The 26365-nt window shown below is 38.8% G+C and overlaps 2 protein-coding genes across 6 annotated transcripts in view; one reads left to right on the top strand and one right to left on the bottom strand.

Annotated features, from left to right (window-relative positions):
• Positions 1-4211: 4211 nt before the first annotated feature.
• Positions 4212-23716, bottom strand: SLC35A5 (solute carrier family 35 member A5). Of its 5 annotated transcripts, none has more exons than XM_045507346.2 (7): positions 23403-23716; positions 22607-22755; positions 18114-18212; positions 16731-16861; positions 14135-14202; positions 7055-7835; positions 4212-5648 (listed from the first exon to the last, which is right to left on the bottom strand). In XM_045507346.2, exons 1-7 carry the CDS (start codon positions 23408-23410, stop codon positions 5580-5582), a joined length of 1305 nt encoding a protein of 434 aa, XP_045363302.2. In that variant the 5' UTR covers positions 23411-23716; the 3' UTR covers positions 4212-5579. The 5 variants fall into 5 exon arrangements, with proteins under 5 accessions (XP_045363302.2, XP_010969098.2, XP_010969099.2 ...); XM_010970796.3 differs by having other exon boundaries at positions 16731-16864; positions 23403-23715; XM_010970797.3 differs by having other exon boundaries at positions 16731-16864; positions 23510-23714.
• A 19-nt stretch (positions 23717-23735) lies between these two features.
• Positions 23736-26365, top strand: part of ATG3 (autophagy related 3) — a 95221-nt gene continuing 92591 nt past the window's right edge. The window contains exon 1 of the mRNA XM_010970792.3: positions 23736-24322. Within this exon, the coding sequence (XP_010969094.1) occupies positions 24251-24322 (72 nt within the window). The 5' untranslated portion in view covers positions 23736-24250. The remainder of the gene's footprint in view (positions 24323-26365) is intronic.

The following is a 26365-nucleotide window of genomic DNA, read 5'->3' as shown; positions in this document are numbered from 1 at the left end:
TTTGCAATTAGTAAATAGTTATTAGATGCTAAAAAAGTAAAAAATAAACAAAAACCTCAGGAAGTGTATCAGCCAAAAACACTTTCAGAAGAGAAAAGTCTATTTTTAAGACAGCTCCCAGCTCAGAGATGAACTGACATTAAAAAGTTATGAATGAGGAAGTTATGTCATGAACAAATAAAGTTTAATTAGCTGGGATAATTGGGATTACAAACTAAAAGGCAAACTATTAATTCCTGAAAGAAAAGGTGCATAATAAAACATTTTTAAAAGAACTTCCACATTTCATCATATCCGTGACAGCATCAAATCTCAGAGGCACCACTATTTTGTGTCCTTCTAAGAAACATAATTAAACATATTTTTTTTTCTAGTTTAGAATTTTTATTTCAAATTTGTTTAAAGAGCTTGTAAAGACCTTGTAGTTATCAGGTGGCATTCTCTGATTACATAAAAAGGGAAACTAGAAGTTAAAAAAATTAAGCTACTTCTAAAACATCTTCCCATTTCGGGCTAGAATCTCTTGAATCATTTTTTAATGCAGAATCCTAGGTGTCTGAGGTTCTCCAGACAGATTAGTCCTCTGCGCCATTGAGAGAACTGATGACGAGGAGGCAATTCCTTAAAAAATTCTCTGCTATCTCCATCATCTTCCGAGTTATTGGCACTCATTCTTTAAAATTTGATGCTGGCATGTTCTGTTCCTGATCTTACTTGGGGGTATCGATGAAAGATTTTCAGACAACAACCTCTTATCCTCTCCTCAAATGGCCCTTAAGTGGTTTGTTGATTGAAACTCCAAGAAGTTGTTGTGACCCAGACACGCCAAACACCTGCGTGTGCAAGCAGAGACAACGTCGTCATTACCGCCAGAAGGCAGCAGATATTGCAACATACCGTTGTTTAAAACATCCCAGTTTCAGAGATGGTCAGGTGGAAACACCTGCCTTAACATAGCTGCAATACAGTAGAGCAGACCTGGATGAAATTCTCAGAGCTTATTAAGAAAAACTGGGAGTTGGGAGGAAACGCAAAAACCTAAGTTCCTCATCTCTCAATGAAAAGAGTTGATGACCATATTTTAATTTTTGAGGTTGGAAGATTTATAAATAAGCTTCCAAATTTGCTTTTAAAAATGTAAAAGTAACTTAGCAATGAAACAGACTAGAAATGCAAGTTAAATAAATCTCAAACATGATAAGAAACTTTCAAACTGGTTCAAAATATCAAAGCAATACCAACTTTCTCAGAAAAGTTGTTGCATAAAGGATGAGTCAAACTACAATAATAAGTTCAGTAAAAATATGCAAATAACAAAAGGGGACAGATCTAATCTTTTAACCAAGTGTATAAAAACTAAAAGTTAACAGATGTATGAGTAAAATCCTCACTCATACTACCTTTGACTCAAAACAGAATTAGAAAATAATAATAATGATAATGCTGTATTTTATAGTCTTTAGGAATTGGCCTAAAATCTACTCACTCCCAGAAATTTTTCTACTAGTTATAATCATGTTCATTAACAAACAAGAAAGAAAATAAATGCATCTGAAGTAGGTAAGATGGAAAAAGAACAAAACAAACTTTAGAAAAATAAAACATGATAAACTTTAATAAAGTAAAAATTAATTAGAAACTGCTCATTAACTTATTTTTTAAAAACTAATAGAGATACCATTCATACACAAAATTAAAGATGAGAAAGAAAATAGAACTATAAAGAGGAAATTAAAAAGAATGATGAGAATATTCGTAAGTTCATAAATTTATTTCCTGTGCAAATAAATTTGGGTGCTAAAATTTTTAGCAAAATATAAATGATCAAGAGTGAACCAAAAAGAGGATGAGGAAGAGAGAATGTTGTGGGAAAAAACCATACTCCTCACAAAAGTGCCAAGCCTAGGCGATTTTATTGGTGAGTTCTTTCAAAGCTTCAGGGAACACATAAAGCTGACGTTTTAAAAATCTTTCCAGGGCATCAAGGCCTGTGGGAGTTGGCAGCCTGACTCACACCACATCCGTATGGGATTGTTAGGGACATGGGTTGATAAATCCCAGCAGGATTAAATGCATCACCAGCAGTGTCAGCAGGTTTCCGTTATCTTGGCAGACAGGATGGTGCTTGAAGCAAGGGAAATAGCAAGTGAGGACAGTTCTGCAGGTCTGTTAGGGAGTTTATCGTGATTCCATTTGAGCGAAATACCACTTTCTCACTAAATCCCTATTTGAATTGAAAATTTACTGGTTTTATAGCTTTATATTTGAATTGTGAATTTGTTTTGGTTTCTGTATAAAAACTACAAGCAAGAAGTTTGTGCTTCATAGTATGTCTGTATGCACTGAAATAATAGTCAAGTAGAAAAAGGGCCAACACTGAGATCAATGCAATTTTTTTTTCCTTTAAAAGAGGGATATATATATATACATAACTCAATTTCAGAAAGTTTGCTCTAGGCTTTAGAGAAGGAAAACAACTCTATTTCCTTTGGGTTTGACTTTCTCTGCCTCTTCTCCACACTAGGATAGTAGAGGAGTTCACAGGGAAAATCAGACAGGTTAAAGCAGGAGCTGCCAAGGAGGACCTGGGCGGTGTTAGGTGAAGGTCGGGCCTGTACAGGAGTGAAGGGATTCCCGGCAGCTCCACACGGTCTAACCCAGCTCATAAGCAACGGGGCTTCCATGTGGGGATTCAGATGCAAAAAGCCTTAGAGGTATAAACAAAGTAACTCTCCCCTAGGGACTTCTCTGCACACGGACCCTGAAAACCTGCGGCAGCAGGACGCAGCTGGCCAAGGATTTGGGATCCTGAATCAAAGCCATCTTTCCCTCTATAACCAACAGCCACATCCGGCTTCCCCTCAGGATTAGGTAGTGCTGGATGGAAGTCTGGTCCTTGGACCAGTGACAGAGCTGGAATCAGGTCACTGCAGGCCATGCTTGTGGTCCAACCAAAGGTTATTCAAAAACTCTGGAGGGAGCAGATTCAGTGCATTGGTTATAGGTCATAACCACTTAGAAGAGAATCTGGAAACAGGAAGGGACTTCAGAAATCACTCAGTCCAACTTCTGTATCAATGATGGGCTCTCTTCTAAAACGTCCCGCTGATACAGTCTCTCCTCAGCACTTCAGTGACAGGGAGTTTACTACCCCTCTCTACTACTCTTCAGGACGGCCATCTCCACTGTTGAAAAGCATTATTTGTTTGGAGAGCCTTCCTTATAAGGAAAGAACAACCATCACCCTTTAATTTTTTTTTTTTTAATGGAGGTACTGGGGATTGAACCCAAGACCTTGTGCATGCTAGGCAGGCCCTCTACCACTGAGCTACACTTGCCCCTCTCATCACCCTTTAATTTGTACTGTAGCTCAGTTCTTTAGAATAGGAAAGAAGTCCACTTCTTTTCCCACTTGGCAGTCACTCTTTTCCCCAGGTTATACCCTTGATCCAAGAGCACCTAAGAAGATAGGATACGGCTTCTAGACCTCTCACATTCCAGTTATTCTATTAAAACAGGAGTGCTCACAAAGTACAGTCGTCCCTTGGTATCTACAGGGGAACAGGTTCCAGGACCCTCCATGGATACTGACATCTGCATTTCCACGTCGGAGGATTCAGCTAACAGCTGATCCTGTAACACTGTATGTACTTACTGAAAAAATCTGCATGTAAGTGGACCTGCACCATTCAAACCTGTGTTGGGGGGTCAACTGTCTCCAGTGCATTCACGCCAGAACCTCACATTTTAGTTCCAGCTCCTTCTTTCTAATTAATTTGTAACACGAGTAAACCTTACTCTGGACAATAAATGCTTTTCTGAAAAGTAGGGTGAAAAAAGTAACCATAAATAGGAAAACCAATCTCCATGAACTAGTGGAATCTGCTGTATTCTGTAGGCAATACCTTTACAAATAATATTGTTGCAATTTTATGTTCCATAAGATAAGTATGTTTTGTATGCTGTATTTCTTAAAAGTGAGGTCTTCCTATAGCTGATTTTCTTTACCTTTAATGTGAATTGCCATAATAAAGTAATGTTATTCCTTATAACGCTGATGGGATGCCTATAATAAGGTGAAGAGTTTTGCTATTCTCAGCAGTCAAGGTCTACTGAAAGAGAACGTTTTGAAAGTTGTTTTGAGATTACATGTTTTGAAATTAAAAATACTCTGTACCCCACCTCACATGACAGAGTGGCAACACAAGATATGGGTTTAATAATTCTTTTATTTATAAATTTCCACCAACTCTTGCTGTTTTATTCTAGATATCACAGATGGATTATGTAATAGTATTATCTTATGTTTACCTGTATGAAAATTAGGGGAAAGGAGAGATGTACATACAGTCTGCAGGAAAATGACACCTTAAAGCTCACATTTACAGTGCGGTGCTCTGTAAACACCCAGGCCTGTTTAGCTGAGGCCACTCTCATCCTATTGCAATCCAGCTGTATGGCCCTGGGCAAGTCACTTGTTTCCTTGTTTTTAAATTACCGATCACTTGAATTCTCTACCTCACAGACTCAATCGGATGCATGCAAAAATACCTCAAAAAATACCATGCAGTTTAAGTGTGAAATATGGTTACTATAAAGTGCTTTATTTATTACTGACCTTCTTTTTTTAGAGTAATATTATTCATACTTCAGTAAAAGCCATTTGTTAGCATAGTGACTCTTTTAAAAGGAACTCTTCAGCATTAGTCTTACTGACAACCTGGCATGATTCTGAAGCCAATGTCTCAACCCTTAGGAACAGAACATGATACGAAGATATGTAATAATCGTAAGTTCTATTTAATGACTAATAAAATAAAATGGCTTCCTATTAGTTCTCCAAAACAGAGTAATCCAAGATTAACGAGGTCAAACTGAGGAGAAAAAACCCACCATGGCTGGTTTAAGTGATAATTGTGTGACTGGGAAGCAACTTTGACCTAAACTGAAGCTTATTTGTGTAGAAAAACATCAAAAGATAATCACAAAAATCAAATTCCCTACAAATTCCTAAAAATAAAAATTCTGAGATTTTGTTGAAAAATTGCTTCTTTGGCAAAACCTTTAGCAAAGACTAAATTACTCTTAAATAAATGTTGTGGCTGGTTATTAAGGTCCTTCAGCTACATTTTTTAGAAAGAGTCACATTGCTTTTTAGTTATAAAATGACTATCTCCATGGCCTCAAAATTCAAGGGATAGTCGTGGTAAAAAATGGAAGACAATGGCATGCACAGTAGAACTACATAATTATGAATATCTGGCAAACTGATCTCTACCTGCATATTTATAGGGTACAGCTAACATGATTATTACAAGTTTTTGGAACCTTAGAGGAATGAGGAAAATAATCCGCAAATATATCTTGGTGACCTACCAAGTACCAGGCCATCAGTGCAGTCTCCAGCTATTACTCTTATGTCAGTTCCTTAGAACTTTTTGGCCTTTGGGTACTCTAAGCTTTGGTTGGAATTATTTCTGGAGTGGTTAGATATACACAAAGAGTTTTATGCTTCAGAAATGTTCTTGGTTTATAAAAGTGAAAAGGTTTCTAAGAGTTGCCAACTATTTGGGTACCAATTAGAAAGTGTCTTCATCTGACTCAATATCACTCTTGGGTTTGGTAAGTCTTTCCAGTTCTTCTCCATCCTAAAAGGAAACATGAAATCAGTAATTAATTAAAACAAAACTAGAAATGCAGCATTTTTAACGATTACTGAGGAGAAACCTTACTAATAAATCATGGATAAACCTTACTAATAAATTTTATTTCATTAAACTATAACCTGGTTAAATGAAATGAAATAAATACTTAAGTTCTTGGAAAATTAATTTTAGACATATAATGAGATCATGAAAAGAACTGGAATGCAACTCAGTACTTGAATTTCAGTTAACAAGAGCAAAGTTAGGAGCGCCCTCTGCTGGTATTCAAGGGAAATGACTAAAGGTTGGAGAAACAGGTTATGAAGGAGGCCTTGTGACCTAAATTGATTTTCTTTCACCTAAAAAGCAGGACACGCAGTGTTATTAGACTTGTGGAAAAGAATTACAGGCATTCTGAATTTATATTCTGGCTGAGATCAGGGCATTTGGGACCCCGGCTTCTAATTTTTTCATCTTAAGAATCTGTTGTATCATCACTTCAGAGGCATTACTGAGGGAAGCCCTGTCATGAACTCTAACAAGCAACAGATTTAATACTCCCAGAGTAAAATGTTCATTGTGTGAAATATTTCATATTTTGTGTGTGCATGAAATCTGTAAATTAAAAGCTAGACAGAGGACTCTATTTCATGTTTTATTTAAATACCTAACTCCTAACTTGAACCTCCATAAGATGATTATTTATTTGCTAATAATATCACTGGCAGACATTCCTAAAACAATTATAAGTAACTGGTAGAATAACATGTATTAAGCATAACTGCACAGGTATTTTTCTAGAAAACAGTTTTCTTCTCCATGCATAGATCCTTTTGGAAACCACCTTCTCAGTGAGATAAACAAGGCCTGCCCTTCTGGCACATTCTGGTTTATGAATAACTACAGAGAAAATGAAGGGGCCGGGCTTTCCACTTATATTTAATCAGACATTCTAATGTTGAAGATCAAGTTTGCTTGTGAATGAGGCTTATCTCCCCAGCTATGGTGTAAAGAGTGAAGGACTGGGAGTCAGACCTCATTGATTTAGTACCAGTTCTTTCATTCACTATCTGCAAACCTGTTAGTCTCTCTGAGTCTGTTTCTTCACTTGTAAAACTAGGGAGACTGGACAGGATAACCGGTGAGGCATCTTCCAGCTCTGTGGCTCTATAATATTCTCTGATACAGCTAATGCATAAAGTCCTTGAGACTGTGACTTATACTTTTTCTTACCCTGATAGCATTAGATCCCTTACACAAGTCCAATGAATGTTTGCTGAATGATTTTTAAAAATCCCAGAGATACAATACATCCTGTGTTAAATCAGCACCAATCTATTTCTTTTCTTGTATAACCATGCTTTACATTTGGGAAAAACAGGCAAAAAGCAGCACCCGCACAAACTTACCCCACTGGAGCGCTCCCAAAGACTGCCGCTTAGATCTCGGATCCTTTCTTGTCTGGGAGCATATTCCAGACCTTGAAGCTTGCTGGCATTATAAATAAATATGGCGAGAAGAACTGATGGGGCTTCTAAGAAAAACTCCAGAGAGGGCCTGAAGTCAAAGACCAGGACAGACACAGTTGTGATGATGACTGTGGTGACCTGGGCCATCAGGACATGAAACATATTATCCAGGAACTTCAGAATAAAAGCCACCGAGAGGCCTTGGAATGCAGTTACAAAAATAAGGGCTACTGAAAATGCATTGTGTCCATAAAAAAACCCACAGTTCTTAATCTGATCTCGGTTACTGCTCTGAAGGCCCAGGGTCAGCCCATTAAAAAGAATGCCAAAGAAATAAAGTTTGCTGTTCTGTATGAAGATGCTTTCAGTGATCTGGTTCCCCTCTTTCAGTATCTTTTCATTATAGATATTGGCCATTGAAGAAATGAAACACTGGACTATAATAAGAATATGGCCCAAGCCAAGTCGGATGTGACTGAAAACCCTGGCTGTAGTGTTCCACTGAGCTGTAGAAAAAGTCCACTCCTTTGCTGTGCAATTCTCTTTTCCGGGACACTCACTTCTGAAAAGAAGGCAGGAATTGGATGGGCTGAAGAAGGCATCGTGATGAAATCCATGTCCTGCCAGGTTATGCTGTGACGTCCCAGTTCCAGAAGTGAGGGCCACAATAGACAAAAATAGAATCAGGAGGGAAGCCCACTGTATCCAGTTTAGATGCCTCCTGTTCGAAGATGAAAAAAAGAGATTTTAATACTATTTCCCCCCTTCTCCTATCAACTGTTTCTACTGAAAATCACTTGAGTCCTTGGTTGCATGAACTATACCGTTTTTGCTAGCATTCCCCACAATTCAAGTTCAAAGGAGACCTGTTGGTGTGTCTTCTTCTTGAACTTGTTAATTTTATTCACTTTTATAGTAACTGTCCCTTAAGGCCATTCAGTCATTTCTCCTCATTGTGAGTTTCTTTTCAACCTGTAGATTTAACTAAGCCTCCTTTCTACCTTAAGAGCTGATCTTGGTCTCTTGGTACAGGAACTTTTTATTTCGCTATAAAGTTACAGCAGGGATTCGCAACCTGGGTTCCAGGAAGCAGTAAGAACGGGATGAGCTTCTGAAATCTGTGAGCCCCTGCAGTGTGTGCCAAGTCTCCTACCCAGGTGAATTCCTTGCTCTCCCCCACCCCCGGGAGACCCTTCAAAGCTCTGTCAAATTTTCAAAGGTATTCATGAGCCAGAAAACGATTTAAGGAGAAAGCTAGCTCCCAGATCATGCTTGATAAGACAAGAAAAAAATATTTTTAGTGTTTCAGTTAACAAAGCCCTAGTAACGCTTTATTTTTTAATTTGCCTAACACCAAGATATAGAGGGCGTGAGGACTGTTAACTCCATTTTCCGAATTCATTCAGTTCAACAGTCATTTACGAAGCAGCAACTATGTGCCAGGCACTCTGGGAAGATAAAGACTTGGTCTCCATCCTCAAGGAATTTACACTTTTTAAAAAAATTTTTAATTTTTTAAAAAAATATATTTTTATTTAAGTACAGTCAGTTTACAATGTTGTGTCAATTTCTGGTGTACAGCACAACGCTTCAGTCACATAGGAACATACATACATTCCTTCCCATATTCTTCACCATAGGTTACAAGATACTGAATATGGTTCCCTGTGCTATACAGTATAAACTTGTTTATCTATTTTATATATATTAGTTAGTATCTGCAAATCTTGAACTCCCAATTTAACCCTTCCCAACCCCCTCCCCTCCTGGTAACCACAAGTTTGTTTTCTATGTCTGTGAGTCTGTTTCTGTTTTGTAAATAAATTTGTCTTTTTTTTTAGATTCCACATGTAAGTGATATCATGTGGTATTTTTCTTTCTCTTAGCTTACTTCACTTAGAATGACATTCTCCAGATTCATCCATGTTGCTGCAATTTGCACTTTAATAGGGAGAGAGTCATGACACCTAATGATGACAATACGATGTGTGACATGTAATACACGGAACAACTGGGGTACACGGCGGAAGGAACACTTGAGTCTGTACATGGAGTCAGGTATTGTTTTGAAGAGGAAATTGACACTTGAGCTGAAAGATGAGAAATAACTTGAAGTCTTCCGTGTGAAAAGGGAGTTGGTGATACATTCAGGCAGAAGCAAGAATCTATGAAAAGCCTACAAGAATGGACGTTGACTAAGGAAAGGAGTATTGGACTCAGGTGGGGACACCAGGAAGAGAGAAAAACAGGAGCAAAGGCAGAAGTGTAAAGCAACAGGTGAGAATGAGAAGTTACAAGAATTCAGGAGCATTTATTGAACACCTGCTATGGGTCAGGCAATTCCTGGTCTAGGGGAGGAAACGGTTCTCAGAGGTTACCTGACTTCCCTAACGTCATGGATTTATGACAGAACAAGGAAGGATTCTGAGCCATGGTTTTGTAAGTCCTCCTTCTGCACCAATGCACCTCTTAAGTATAATTCTGAGTTCCCAGGATGCATGTATAGGAATACATATCTGATTTCACCAATGCTTCCATAGAGCTTCATGCTGTGAAAATGCTAAATGCACAGACAGCAGCATCCCTGTGCACACTACTGTGTCTCCTTGTGTGTATACTTTCAAATAAGTAGATCTAGCACTTGGTGACGGGACTAGCACAGCCCCTTGCCATGAGGTCAGAACCTGTCAACTAGTCACATACATTTCTGACGGTGCAGGTGATACACATGAAGTGGGAGAAAGCAAATCAAACGGAAACCAAAAGAGAGGAAAAATGGGTGCCCAATTTATAAAAATTATTATATAACCAATAATTGCACATCAAGGTGCAAATGAGGCAATGATATACCCTACAGTCCTTTTATAAGTTTTCAATTCTGACAGCTATAGGTTTTCCACTAATATTGACATTGAGAAGAAAGAATCTAAGGAAATAAAGTCTGGAAAGCCTAAACAGTACCTACTACAAATAATTACTCATTCAAGATAATGTTCTAGGGAGGGTAAAAATTAAGGATTGGGCTGAAAATAGCAAAAAAACCAAAAAACCAAAAAAACCCCCAATAAATTATCTTGTAAAGTCAGCTGATGATCTGCATTCTTAAATGATGACTGTGCACACAACAGTTTGCTCCTCACAGTTTAGTGGATTCAACAGTAGAAACTCACTTAACTGACCTCTCCACTGCCCCTGTAAAACATTCCAACTGCTGCTCACAGCTGCACGCTTGTGGCTGGAAGGCTGCTGAACCTGACGGCCTCTGCTCCCAAGTGAACTGTTTGCTCACAAAGAGTCTCTGTTCCAAAATGTGTTTTTGCCAGGTGACCTCATTACTGTAATTATATATTTTAATGATTACATAAATCATAAATTATGAGTGAAAGAAAAGGGTTGCTGTTTTTATGAAAACTAAGTTGAAGGCTTTGGAAAGATTAAAGGCAAATCACAAGATAAGAAACTGCTTTCGAATTAGGTACAGGTTGGTTAATTTTCAGATTAGGGAATGAATAAAAAAATCTAGAAGAATCTAAAAATATTTTTAAGGCTTGCTTCACTGTAAAGAAACTGAAACCAGAAACCATGGATAATGTGTAATGACTGTAGGTTCAAGCAAGAAAGAAGCTAAAGAACTCTAATCAGCAAACCCCACACACCCTCAAAGCAAAGGCCTTCGCTTTTCATCAAAACGGTGACTGGACACTTACCTATCTACAGTTAAACTGTCTGAAGTACATTTTTAATAAATGATTCTCCCACTTTGAGTTTTCCTAGAAACCCAACAATTATGTCCAAACTTTGTCACGTAAGAGCATCTCTACCGTGTCTGGTGGTGAAACCACGGCAGAGCGAGAAGATGGTTAAGTGGAAAGACGTGACTTTTTTCAAGAAACCATACATAATACCTTAGTAGCATGAAGAGAGTGACCAGGCGCAGATTTATCATGGGAAACCGAAACAAAGACGATCAAGTGAATGAGTGATTTTGGAGAAATGTTTGTATTACTGAGTGGTACTTTTACTTTTCTTATGGTTCAGAGTAACTAAACTGTACCATAACTTCTAAGACATCCACCATTTTGTTTCAAAATACATTTAATAAATTTTTCCCCACAGCTTCTCTTTGAAGAAATCAGAGAAACTTATATACGTTCTTTAGGTAAAAATAAGTGCTCGTCTTGGTTATCTTTTGCTCCCAAATCTCAACGTTCAGGTTGACATTATTATTTCCCAAAGCCTAGAAAACAAGGTTATACAACTTTGCCAAGCTTTAAGAGCAAACCAACAGGGCTTTGAGGCATGCCTGCCACATTTCTACTTTGAACCAGTGGCTATACTTCAAAGAAATCTATACATTCACAAGGGGTTTTGAATAAGCCGTTTGGATGGTGACATCTTTCTTTTTCCCACTTTCTAATTCTCAAAGTAATTCTTGCATTACCAGCCTTATTTTTTCTACTCGTGTAGCCTTATATTATTTGTATGGGAAAGGAATTTGATGGCTTGTTAGCGTCAAGAGTAAGACGAACTTTAATATTCTAAATGAGATACTTATGGCAGACAATTTAAGAACTTGTGATAGAACTCAAGCTACCGTACTTAGGTCAAAATTTTATTGCCAAGGGCAAAAGACCATCAGATGATTCACAAAGAATATGAAATAGGGAAAAACAAACAAACAAAATACACACCATCACCAACAAACAGATCAAAATAGAACAAAGTTGACTTTAAAATGTAACAGTAGGTAATACTTAAAAAGCATTCCCATAAAAGACAGTACTATATTTATTATCATATTTTAGCTCTACTATTTAGAGTAGCTTCAGGGCTGGTATGTGAATCAGTCAAATTAAGACCTACTCTAGGAACTAAGTTAGTGCCTGTGGAAATTATAAAAATGGAGTGATTTTGTTGTTTCTTTAATCCAAATGACTTCCAAGGATTCAAAACAGGGAGATATAAATAACAAAGTAAACACATGTCTAAGAATCAATATGACTGCTCTGACTGTTAAGAGGTAAAACATATGGGGAAAAAAAAAGTTTGAACTGTAGTTCATAAATCGTTGGTCCCTCTGCCCCTAGCCTGCCCATCTCAGAAACTCCCTCTTCTACAGCCAAAGGAGCTGCCCAAGTGCTGCGAAGTGCATAGTGGCTCTGGGCTCCAGGCACAGACCCGGCTTAAGTTAATGGCACCCATCTCATGGGGTCACTTGGGGTTAAGTCAAGATGGCGGGGGTGTGTGGGGGGGAAGGCCCTGAGGAGTCCTCAGTGGCTGAGAGCCTCCCACAGCACCCTGACCTTGGCCTCACAGCTCGCTCATGCTCTGGAGTGACAGAAACAACAACCAACCAACTACAGGCATAGCTGGAGCTGCTGGCTGATTTCAAGCCAAGCAATACATTCCTTTTATTTTCTCTTTGGTAAATGAATGTAATTTTGACATAATATTTATGTGCTATAAAATAACTTCAGTATAATAGCATGTGTACTCGTTAACTGTCATCTCACAGGAAAAATTTAACTTTAAAAGTACATGTTTTGAGATTTGCAGACACTACTATACATAAAATAAACAGGTTTATACAGTGCAGCACAGGGAACTATATTCAGTATCTTGTAGTAACCTATAATGGAAAAGAATATATGTATGTATATGTACGATTGAATTATTATGCTGTACACTAGAAACTGAGATAATATTGTAAACTGATAATACTTCAAAAAAAGGTACATGTTTTTGAGACCACTGCTCCCTTATTAAATGGTAATCCTTCACTGTGTGTCAGAGCCAATATTTTTTCCTTTATGGAAGTGCATCTCTAATTTTATCACAGGAATCAATATAAAAATATTACCGCTTACATATATTTTCTCAGAAGCCAACTTTTATCCTACAAAGTGACTTTCACGTTGATTTTAAAGACTTTAAAACATTTCTGGATTAGCTAACATTCTTTAACTTGCAAGCTGAACTGAATTATTTTCACAATTCATACATAAAGTGAAAAATATAATGCAATGGCAAATTTCAGTGACTCTAATATTTAAACTGGATGAAACACTATGTTCATTTTTTTCCCATTTCCTACCTCAACCATTAAATGGAATGTTTCCACAGGGTAGAAGAAAATCTTTCAAGAATTTCATATAGTTTATGTACTGAATGCATCATGGATTCAACAAATAATTACCGAATACCTATGTACCAAGCCATTCATCCTCTGTACACATCAATTATGAAAAAACATGTATGACACTGAGAAATAAGAAACTGAAAAGAGAAAGTGAACATAAAATTAAAAGAAAAACAATCACAACAAATACAACAAAAAGTTAATTTTATTTTTGACATCATCATCATTGTCATCATTATCATCATTATGAAGTAACAAATTAAACCTGGAGTTAAGTACCAAGATTCTGTATCAACCTAGAACATTCTGGCTTTTGCCTTGCAGCAGAGACTATTTAAACTTAAAAAATGTTTACTTTATTCAAATGTCTTCCTGGAGATAAGATGAGTGAAAGCACTTGAAAAGTTTAAAAACCTATCATCCTTATTAATTGTAATCTTGACTAGATTCCTCATGCAAATCTTTACCTAGAGCTTCAATCAGTATGTATCTCAAATAGTTTAATAAAGAATTTGCTACTTTTTAATCATCTCTAAACTCCAAATAGCAAATGTATCAATAGATTTCTGCAAAAAAATAAAAAAAGCTCATGAATTCTTTGTTGAAAATCTGGAACTAAATATTAATATAATTATAACCCAGTCAATCATCTTTTTGAGATACTAGGGAAAAATATTTCCAACACAGAACTGCAGAGGATTCAGATAGGCAAACTGCAACTGCTTTCCCGATGGGTTAAACAACTTGCTCAAAACACAAAGCCAATTAGGAATAAAATCCCGGCCTTGGGATTCAGAGGGTTCAGAGATCTGGGTATATCATCTGAAGCAAGGCTGTGCTGTTTTAAAGTATGATATATGCTTTCACAACAAGTTACTTACTTCAGCACTATCCTGAATAGAAGAGCTGTTGTTATAATGCTAAAATTTGAGAAGATAACAGCCATGGCCTAGAAAGAAAGAGAAGATAGAGTTACAATTGAAACAAAGCCCTGACCTCAGAAACCTCCCAGCTTGGTGGTTCACCTGACGAAAAAAGCTTTTTGGTCAAAAACCAGAGGGGTTATTAGGGCAGCTACTTCACTAGAGGATTAAATTCTATTTTTACGGCTTGTTAAACTTATGCAGATATGACCAAATTATTGTACAGACGTTGAATGTGTTGAAATTCAGCAAATGTCTGTGTAAATAATCTGTATGTGCATAACTGGAAATACTTACAAACTCTCAAAGTTTAGGTCTAGAAATAATGTTTACCATGCTTAACATAGTTTTTCAAGTTCTCAAAGAGCTCCATCAATTTTTAATACTGATTCTGGAGAGAGAAGGCAGGTACTGTTAGGCCCATTTATATATTAAGAAAACTGAGGTTTTTTAAGCAGCTTTACCATTCTAGGAATTAAATCAATTTTCCTGGTTGAACAGTTGTATCTATATTAGTGATTCACTACCAAACTAGAGTTGACAGTCCTTTGGATTTATTCACATTGTTAGAAGTGTGTTAGCCAGATTTTATAAAGGTTTGCTTTTGTGAATTCAGTCATATTTCATATGAGAGTATTAATCTGAAGGTGGATACATTTTGGCCCAGAAAGTATGAAATTCATCACTGCTCCCCATAATTGGATCTGACAATATTAATAATTTTTAAAAACAAACCCTACTGCTTTTAGTTCATGCTGCCTTCCTCTTTGCTGTCACTTTAAGTTGATTAAACCCTAAAAAGTATCCACAATCTTATATAAATAGCAAACATGACTAATATGCAGCTGAATTACAGAAATAAGAGTAAATCCAATAAAAACTAGCAAAAATTCCAAGAATATAATATTGCTGTTTTTCTACTGAATTTTTAAGGGAACCACTATTTTCAGCTTTTCTCTGTAGATGAATGCTTGTGAACCCTTGGTTAGGAGATGAATAGGAGGATATGAGAAAAGTATGTGGCTGGCAAGAGTGGGGACGTGGTGGCTCCGATCAATCGCAATAATGGGGTGCAAATGTACCTAACGAAATGGCCTAGCTGGCCTGTGAACTGCATCAGCTCTTTTCATGCAACAGTACAGAACAAACAAAACAGCAGAGCTCTTGGTCCCCAAACTTCCATGCATCGCTGTGTAATTCTCTCCAACTAGACTTGAGCACAGCAATACCCAGAATATACCATGTAATTTATTTTGTAATATCTGTGGTTGTATGCAATCAGGAAGGGAGTGCAAGGCAATAAGCTGAAAGAAGAACAGGAAGTTGCAAGCTTGCTTCCGTACTGGGGATTAGGAGACGAACATAAATTTAGAGCTAGCTGTTGGATACAAATAAAATACAACAAATATATACTTATGGAATGTGAACAATTATGTCGTTGGGTACAGGAATTCTCAGATCTGAAAAACAAAGTGGAAGCAAGAATTTAGGAGAGGGCATAATTTAGGTGGAATGAACACTTTCTAATACCATGGATAACAGAGCTGAAAGAACTTCAGGTGATCGTCTGGCCCAGGTCCTTGCCTTTGGGCTGCTGTGGTAACACTATTCCATTTTACAGAAGGGCAACTGACACTCAGAGCAGTTGGGCCTTGCCTGGTTACACAGCTTCTAAACTGTGCAAAAGAATCAAACTCCTTTTTCCTACCCCAGTGCCCTATTGATCCCTCCTTTTCATCCCACTCTCAGATGGGTTTGGCTATGCTTCAGAGGCCTCCCATAGAGGTCTAGTGTCAACAGAAAATCCACTTATGATCAAACTGCCTGAATTTACTTTTTAAAGAAACTTAAAAGCCATTTTCTTAACAACAACGATAGAAATCTTCGTTTTATAAAATATTAGGGGAAAATATACATGTGATCCAAACTAAATAATAGGTAGAAGTAGAAGACCAAACTTTAATTCTGAAGACTTATGGTTCCCTAAACTGGCATGGAGGATGCCAAGAGAGATGAAAAATACTCCTAGTATTATCAGTTATTACTAGCACTTAAATTGGGAGAAGACAATCTCTACTCTTAAAGAACTTGTTGCTTAATGACAGGACTAACAGAAGAAGAAAATCATACCCACAGAATACATATAAACTGCATTAAAGGAGGTATGTGAAAGAGCAGTAGAGTATATAATTTTCTGAGTTAATCATGGGAGTCTGGAGGCTCTGCATGTTGAGATTAGCATTAGAGATGGGTGACAGAAAATGGGCAGACTGGTGAGGGTCACACAGAGAGATGGCTCCAGACTCAGTGGTCAGGAAGCAGCTCCCACAGAACGGTCAGCATAGCTTAACACACTTATCTTTAACAGCGAGAGAGTCTGGCAAGCAGACTGGTAAGTCAGGACTCAGATGATTCTGGTCAAACCTCAGGAAGGCCAGTGAGGGCAGTGAGAAACTAACAACGCCAAAGAAAATGATTGGGAAAAAAAAAAAGTTAGTTCTGGAATTCATTTCTCTGTTTTCCCAATGCTATTTTCTTTGTCATATTTACTTACAGGCTGAAGATAGGAAAGAACGTAGAACACAATCAAATTATCCAGGAAATAAAGAAAGGCAGGAATGGACCACTTCATGAAATTAGAGAATTCCTTCCAGGAAGTACATCTCAAGTTTCTATTCTGATGATCTTCTAAAGAGAGAAATGCAGCAATAAACATATGGTCTTGATGAGAATGCCCGATTTTTAGAGAAAGTAAATTGTATTTGACTTCTGACACAATTCTTTAAAAGAGGCTTAGTGAACCTGCTTTCCTATTGTCTATCTGCCTTGAGAAATCAAAGAAAATACAGGATTTCTTTATTGTCTTTCTTCAACCCACCACCGTGCCCATTCAGTGACATCAGCAACACCTTAGGAGTGCTGATTTTCTTAACTCCTTTTAACATGAGATAGACATATCACTTAAGAAGGCAACTCAGGATGCATCTGTGGTTCCTCTTACAACTCTGAGCATAAAGCCAAGAGAGAAAACAAGAAGTTAAAATAAGCAGTAAAGAAAAAGTTTATGCTGGGATTTCAGGGGTGTGTTAGGGATCAGGAAAGGGAGACACTAGGTGAAAATTTACATATAGGGCAGGAGAGAAAATTAACTTTTACTCATCCTAGTGTGAGTTATTATCCTATCTCTAGATTTCCAAAAACTTAGCAACTTATGTAACAGATAGAATATAAAAGAAAAAGATAGAAAACAATTTATGTTTAAGCCCTGTAAACAATGCATAAATTTCATGAGATTAACAAACATATTCCAGTAACTAGAAACTCTGCACAGATTGAAACCTTTTGAGTCTGAAAAGACATCTTCTTGGGCAAGCCCTGTAGTTCTCTAAATTCTATGTTTACCTCATATGGGAAGGTAGATCAAAGCAGTATAGAGAGCTAAGGTTCAATAATTGGGGAGTTAATACATATTAAGAGCCATAAAAGGCTACATACTTTAGAATTTGAGGAACGTTAGTATCCTTATCCAATAGTTAACGATATCAGAGCTCAGAAAGTAAAATAATCTGCCCCAGAATAGTTTTTCTGACTCCAATGCTCCAAGTCAGACAGCAGTGATTTAGAAAATCCTGAATTTGAATAAAAACTATTCAACAGGAACAAGTCAAGAGGTAGAGCAATGGACAGGATGCTAGGACATGAGGGTTGGAGTCCAGGCTCTGGCCCCTCCTACCCAGCACCGCGTAACACTTTCTCATTGAGCCTGTTCCTCTACCTGCAAAACATGCGGACCCACACTTACATTCGTATCTTAGTATCCTCACATAGAAAAAATTAATGCGCCAGACTAAAAAATACAAAAAAATGTTCCTTTCAGTTCTAAAATTTTTTCATTATGGGATTTTTAACAAGTATATAGTACCATTTCAGGACTCACCTTTCTTTATAACCCAGAATGACACAAGCACACAGAAAACCAGCTTCACCAGTTCCGAGCACACATTCACAGTAGTTGGAAGATAATCATATTTATTCTCTGAAATGTAACAGAAATGTTTTTAACTGTAAATTTTGTCCTATATAATGCTAACATACAGTAAACAATTTAGAGTTGTTTCTAAACTTAAAAGCTGAATTTTGACACTGGTTATGTGACACTTCATCCAGTTGGCTTTGTTCGTTTGGATTTTTGAATCAATTTGCCTAATGTGCTCCTAATGTGTTAGCATCATATTATCCTTGCAATTGAGGAATCTCATGTTTTCATTCAAGCTGCTGGGAAGTGTGTTGAGGAGGCCAGAATTGTACGCAAAGAAAGCCTGGCACTAGACTGTCTTCTAAACTTAACACTCAGGGCCTGACCCAATAAACAGCTATCAATTTGCCAGGCTGAATTATTACCCAGCCCATGGTTCCTCTTATGTAACCTATTTGCCTTGCTAAAATCAAGGTACGCTCTGTGATACTCCCTTAACTTGGGAGTTTTCCGATCTGTTTCATATCATGGCACAGGTAGAAAACACTTGTTCGGCGCTCTGGGACAAATGGTATGTTGGGGTAAAAGAAGGAAGCTGCTTGAGGCAAGAGGCAACTGGCCCAGGGCTCCAGGAAGGACACATACACTGACACATCCAAACCCACTGATGAGTCACAAAGTGAAGTCCCAACTTACAAGTCAATCTAATTAGGAAATGAAATTGGGTTAGTACATCTTGATCTTAGCTAGCTGTTACTTCTGTCTTTTCTAAACGCTTATAAACAACTTGCTCTATCATTTGGCAAGGACAATCATAAACTGTATTAGGTACTTTTGGGAGGAATGCATTTTTTACCCTTTCAAAAATATTTGCTTGTTTTCCTTGGTCATCAAGTGAAAAACCAAAACTGGCCAAGTACAGAGGAAAATGCCAATTGGACATTCTTCCTCTCCAGAACTCCCTTTCTTTCTCTTTTCTGTGGTTTTCCCTGACCTTCTCAACCTATGTATAACCAATTCCTTATTCATCTCTGATTCTGCAGGGATCTCTGGGGGTCCCCAGAGAAAGAGAACCAGGCATGGTTTTCTTGGCACAAGAAAAGTCAGTTTTGGCCTAAGTCTTTTTGTGATCTCAGCCTGGCCACAATGCTCAGTAATTAATGATCTTAAGGGAACAAAAGACTGCAGGAAAAAATGACTTCTCAGGCAAGACAATGACAGTAAAGATAATATATCCGTTGTAAAGACTCCCAGGGCTATTTCAGTGGAAAAGATGAGTCTTAAGTGCTCAACCACCAGATCAACTGGAACCTAAGGGATGATGATATTGACCTTTTGACCCCCAAGACTTCAACTAAAGCCTGGACTCTGTAGACCTTTGTCCAATTCTATGTTGAATTCTCTTCTGCTCAAGCCCCTTCATAAATATGTATGTACCTGTAGCTTACAATTTCCCCAATTTTGCTGTTAAGGGAGACACTACTTGGGGGAAGATTCTCAGTGTTTCCCTTACTTGCTCCAAATAATAAATCCTTCTCCCAATCTTAGGCTTGGTTGTATCTTTTGGCTTGACACCCACCAAGGGGCGAACTCAGTTTTCAGGTAACACTAGTACAAACCTCTAAAACAGTACCTGTAACATTGTATTACAGTCATTTTTTATGTTGTCTTACCCTTAAAATGTAAGGAATATGAGAAGGACCATGTTAGTCATCTTCCTATACTTCCTATACTTTATCACTCGAAGCCTAGTTCTGAGCGCCAAGTTAGACTGAAATCACACTCCTTACTTTCTAGCATGATACACACGTGTGAACATGCACACACAAAAATGAGGGGCTTCAGATCACAACTTTCAAACTCTTGCCCTTGCTCTTTAACTTATTCTTGCTTTTCATTGTTTTTGTTTTTTCCCCTGCATTTCTCTCATGGTTGATTCCAAACTGTGTCATGGCATCTTGTGTGACCTCCCACCACTCACCTTCTGCTCACACTCACGACCTTATCTATATCACACCCATCCTTAGTGGTTTCCCTTCAGTCCCAGACAGAGGAGTCCTGGCCCCAATATTCAGTCATTCTCCCCTTTAAAACCGTCCCTTCTCTTTGGGGACTTTCCTCCAGTATTTCCTCTGGCTTCAGTATATCTCCTTTATCTTTCTATTAACTGGCTTTCTCCCCTTCGCCTTTGAGCATATGCTCAAAGCTCTCCCAACCAAAAACAAAACATAAGCTCCTACCTCTCCAGCTGCCATACTTCCTCCTTATCTCCATAAAACAGTGTCAACATTCCTTATCTCCATTTTACCCACTTTCTACTCAGGTCTTGTTCCCCAAGCAATCTGGTTTCTGGTCCCACCACTGTACTCAAACCTGAGATTAGCAAGTATCTCCTAATCACTAATTCCAAAGGGCATGTTTTAATTCTCATGTTGCAATTCCCTCCCAGTCTTCAAACTCATTCCTTCCCTTCTACAAGTCAAGTACAATTAATTCTCCTTTTTAAAATAAATTTATTGTGGTTTAATTTCTGTACAGTAAACTACACATACTTCAGATGCACAATTTGATAGATGTATATAGCTATGAAACCACACACCCCAAGAGGTGCATATTCCAAACTCCCACTTTATCCCTTCCCACCTCCTTTAGTTCTCTTATCTTATCTCTTCTTAATGTCCTTCTGAATATCAGGAGGCCTGTTAAATATTGGCATTCCTTGGAGTTCTGTCCTTGGCTCTTTCTTGTTTTCTCATTCTTAGTGCTTACCCTGAATGATTCCTCCGCTCTCCGGGTTTTAAATGTCAATTTAATATTAATGTTTCCAAATCTGTATTCTGGAACATTTAATGCTAGCTAAATATATTCATATGAATAACTACCTCCTACTTATTCATTTAACTGGCATTTGATTCACATGTGTGATATGAAGGACATAGCTGCCAGCCTCAAGGAAGATACAGAGTTAAAACTACTTAACCTCTCTGAACTCTGTCCTACCTTCTCTTCCTCCTCAGTCTCCATCTCAGCTAAGAACATCATCAATCCACTAAGTATTCAGACCAGAAACCTTCTGAGCTATCCAACGCTTAATCTCCCCATTCGATATATTCTCCAAGTCCTATCTTTTCTATGTTTAGAATACTTCTTGAATCTATCCTCTCTTCTTTATTCATACCTCAAAAGCCTTGACTAGTTTTCATCATCTGTGGCTTGAACTAGCAATGACCCTCTAACTGGCTATCCTGCTTCCAGTCTCTTCCCCTTTAGTCCACTCTCCATCCAGTGACCATAATAGTCTTTCTCATTTTACCCTCCTGTTCATAGTTCTTTAAGTATTCCTTGTCCCCCAAATTCTAGGGCCTCAAGAATAAAGTCCCAGCTCCTTAGCATGGCACATGAGGTCCTCAACAATCTGACAACTTTCCTCCCTGGCCAAGCATGTCTCCCTCTCTCCTCTTAAGTCCTTAAACTTTTTGTTCACTAATTCTGAACTACATGTTTTCACAATCCATCCTGCTTTTTAATGAAGCTGTTCATTTTTATAGGCTGCTGCTTCTGTTTTGAATATACCTACCCACCTTGTCTTCTTGTGGATTAACTGTCACCCTATCAGGGAACTGTTCCCCAATCTCTTAGCACTCCATACCATGTTCTCCCAGATACAATATATATCACTTTCTACTTTAAACTATCTCTGCATCTTTGGTACAGAACTGCATTTCTCATACTGTGTTTTCATGATGTATTTACATGTATTTCTCTCCTAATAAACTGAATTCTTGAGAACAAGCTCTATGTCTTATGCACTTTGAGCCCTGCTCTAATATTTAGCCTAATGTCTGGCAGAGAAACATTTACTGAAAAAAAGACTTATATACACATCTGATTCCCCAAGTGGACCATTAATGGTTACGATGTCATGATTTTATGTGTTCCCAAAAACTAGTGATAAGTTCTCAATACAGTTTTGTGGAATTAAACTATTTAAATACAAATTCTTACATTAAGAATAAGAAAATATTTCTTGAGTATGTATTTATCAAAGCGAATAATCAGTACTGCTCCATTGATACCATAATTAAAATAGTAGGTCACAAATACCAGGTGACCAAACAAATACATCTCCTGCCTATTTCAAAATAAGTTATAATACATACTGCTATAGGCCCAGAAACACCTGCTGAGTGAAGTAATAGTCAGATGTTAGGATTTGCTCTGCAAAGGGTTCTATCCTGAACCTGACTGACCCAAATTTCACTCAGCATCAAAAATATTTCTGGTTAAGGGCTGAAAGTTTAAAGAACCAAATTAAAAAATGCTTTATCATTCATATGAAGCAGAGTACTTTTAAAAGTATTATCCCCATTTCTACACACAAGGAAACCAATGACAGGAGAGATAATGTGTGATTAGATGAAAGTGCTCCATACATATTCCAAGTCTTAACTTACCTTCATTGGCTGAGTATTTTACTAGTAGGATGCGACTTGAACTCAAAGCAATGAATATGGTCCCTAGCAGGAATGTATACATCGTTGACAAGGAGCATAACACAGGATGCCCACAGTACTTGCCTTCCATTCTACCGTTTTTTAATTGCCTTAAAGAGAAGAAAACATTCATGAACAACTCGGTCTGCTGGCAGATTAAGCATATACCATACATCGATTTGTGAAGAATAGAAAAAGAATGATGTCTGGCTATGACCATATTAAAACCAAGAAAGTTGAGGGACAAGACTAACTATGGGGAAAGGAAATGAAAGAGTCAAAATTTGATAGGAGGCGTACCCTAGAGACAGAAAAAGCAAGAGCCAGGTTAGAAGTGCTGCCAAAGGTTTTGGGATTGCAGAATTCTGTACAAAAGCGATTCTTTAACTTCCATTCTTATGAGCAACTTTGCTCTAGAAGAGAATCTCCGATTTCTATTTCTCTCCTCAGTAGCAGCTCTTCCACAGGAGGAAGAAAGAGCTTGCTGGGCAAGATTTCGTGACAAATATCTGAAACACTGTTGTTAGTTTACAATGAACTAGGGTTGGATGTACAAAAGAACTTAGAAATCAATGGCTCTCCGGCCCTCCTTCGGTTTGTTGAGGACACTAAACTCTAGACCGGATAAGTTACTTGCCCAAAGCATCCCTGTGTAAGGATAGCGCACAGAGTCCGAGCGGTTGGTGAGAGAGCGGCTTGAAATGTCAATACCGAGGCCAAAGCGCCACCTCCCCTCACACCAGCAAGGCAGGTTTACCTCCGCATCTAGGAACACCCTCTTGTCACACATGCGCAGGCGGGATGTCGACCGGGGCGCCCTCCCCTCACACGCACGCGCACTTCTTTACCCCCGGCCGCGGTTACCTCGATCCCTTCGAAGAGCTTCTAGTGGAAGAGCGCACATCCTAGAGCTGAGACAGTAACTGTCTGGCTCCGCAGCAGCAGCGGTAGCTTTTAGAGTCCATAGGCGGGGAGGCTATGAGAGGAAAGGAAAGGCCAATGAGCCTCTGCACCCGACCCTCCTATTCCGGAACAAAGAGCACAGTAACGACCGGACGGCGAAAAAGCGGACCTGGCGCCCATTGCGCAAGCGCGCTCAGTGTTACGCTTCCGGAAGGAAAGGAGAAGCGACCGGATCCCACCCCAGCTCGGCCTGTCTCGCGTCACGTGTCGGGGGAGTCTCGTGTCACGTGAGGCCCAGGTGGCGGCAGAGCTACGGCGAGAGAGTGAGAGGAGGAATGGGGAGACGGAAGGGGCGCGAGTGAAGCCAGGCGGAGAAGACAGCTCCCGAGAGGGCGAGGGGTGCGCGTGCGCCCGCTTCTCCCCCCAGCTCGGCCCCGCCGCCCTCCCTCGCGCCAGGCGACAGCTGGGCCCGGCCCGCCGCGCGCTGCCTGCGGGGCGAGGAGCGCGCGCCCTGCCCTCGCGCGCGGCGCCGGCCGCCCCTCCCCCTCGTCCCGTCCGTCCCGTCGCGCCCCGTCCCCTCGGGTGCCGCCGGCCGGGTGCCGAGGCGAGTCAGCCGCAGCGGGGACGTTTTCTGACTCCCAGCTCCCCTCCCGGCTGCCCTTTCCACTCGGTCGTGGGGCCGGCCGCTCCTCCGGCCCCAGGATGCAGAATGTGATCAACACGGTGAAGGGAAAGGCACTGGAAGTGGCTGAGTACCTGACCCCGGTCCTCAAGGTAAGCCGGGCTTGTGGGGGCTGTCAGGCACACGCTCGGCTGTGCAGGACCGATGACCGGGGGTCTGTGGGTGTCACCGTGTTCTTTGGTGGGGAAGGTGTAGGGAGGTGGTGAGGGTGGTACACAGGGAAGGGTGCAGCCCCCATCCGAGGTGTTATCTAGCTGTTCTATAGGGCTTTCCAGCTCTTCGGTAAACTTGGAGGGACGCTCTGTGCGTACTCCTGTCTCCACCCGTTGCAACTCAGCTAGTCTGGGTTCATCGGGTTGGAAGGTGGTCCGCAGCTAAGTTAAATCCTAACATTGAAAGTCTTTGGAACTTTTAAAATAAGGATTTTGTTTACCTTAAAAAACGAAATCAGTATTTGGCACTAAAAGACATGCCACTTTAAAATTTAATAGTAAGTCTCTTGTAATTAGGAGTTTGAAATAGAAAGTTGTGACTGAGGTCTCAATTTTGAGTTCAGAGGAACAAGGTGAAATTTGCAACATTGCTTCTCTCGGTACCGTTGAACCCAGCGAATAGGCAAAACATCCATTTCCCAAGGTTTTAGAATAGCTGAAGCTAGTTGTTCATCTTGGACATCAATGATAATAAGGAGCAGCTTAACTTTCCTAGATAATTTTATTTTTACATTGGCAATAACAGCATTTTTAAAGTAAAAATTGCGACACATTAGCTAATATAGCAGTGACTGATTTTTTTTTCAAAGATAAATTTCTAGAAGTGCATTTCAAGTTTTTCATTTATAAGTCTTTTAGGGTAAGTTTTTTTTTTTAATTGAATTACTGTCAGTTACAATGTGTCAATTTCTGGTGTACAGCCCAGTCATGCATATACATACATATATTTGTGGGTTTTTTGATAACTTTATTTTTCATTTTTCCTTTCTGAAAAGTGAGCAGTGATAATAAATGAATAGAAAGTTCTTGCTTACTGGGTTTTTTTTTTTTAGCTTTCAATTAAAATTTTAGGAATCTTAGTGTGAGGATGAAATATACTTAGAAATGGTTGTTCCAGTCAACATTCAAGAAATTATTCTGGAATGCTAAGGAGAATAGTGGACAGTTTTACTCTGCACTCTTTGCATGACAAAGGAAAATATTAGTACTGTACTTTTAAAATATTTATTTCTAAGACTGATTGTAAAATGATACCTTGTTGTACCAAGTTTAACAAAAAAGTTTATAAATAAGAATTCCAACTCTTGCTATGTTTATATTTGTTTACTATGAAACCCAATTTACTATGAAACCCATCCTGATTATTCAGTGAACTTTGAAATTGAAAATAATTTTGACACTTGATTCAAATGATTCTTTTGCATATATGTCATCCTTTCAGAAATATGTCTACCTAAGCATACAGCATTTAAATAATACACGATTGTTAGAACTTTTTAGTTTCAGGAGAGAGGAACAAGAGAAAAGACCTCCTAAATTAAATATAAAACTGCTGTTTTATTGGCCAGTTGCATTTTATTGAACGTATAACATAGAATTATGTTGTGAGAAATCACTCTACTTGCTCACCAAACTGTGTTAGCTTGTTAGTATGTATTTTTAGTAGTAAGGAGAACAGAATTAAGAACTCTCTTCTTACTCTTCCCTGTGTAAACTATTGGTTTACAGAGAGAATTCTTGTTGTTTCCTACTAGACATGGGAAGGCAAGGAGAAAAAAACTAAATCCCTGAGAAAGAAATAATGATTTCTCTCAAGAAGTAAAAATTAAGAGAAATCATGGTCTGGAAGGCATGTGTACAGTAAAAGCCATAGCCCTTACAATGATCTTCAAGCCTCTACTTGTTTGGTAGAGGGTCCTATCTCATCTACTATTGGCTTTTAAGCAAAAGACCTTGCTCACTTGGGTGTTGTATTTGCTCTTCCCTCTGCCTGAAGTGCTCTTCTCCCAACGCAGCCTGTGGCTGGTTCCTTTCCTTAAGGTCTCTACTCTGTAGTCACTTATCAGTAAGGCTTTGTTCTCTTACCATCTTATTTTAAATAGCCATCTCTCTTCCTCCAGTTTCCTCTCTGCCTCATTTTTC

This window comes from Camelus bactrianus, chromosome 1, assembly GCF_048773025.1.
Source record: "Camelus bactrianus isolate YW-2024 breed Bactrian camel chromosome 1, ASM4877302v1, whole genome shotgun sequence".
NCBI classification, from domain to species: domain Eukaryota; kingdom Metazoa; phylum Chordata; class Mammalia; order Artiodactyla; family Camelidae; genus Camelus; species Camelus bactrianus.
Note: the sequence above shows the minus strand (reverse complement) of the source record. Positions and strands in the feature narration are given on the sequence as shown.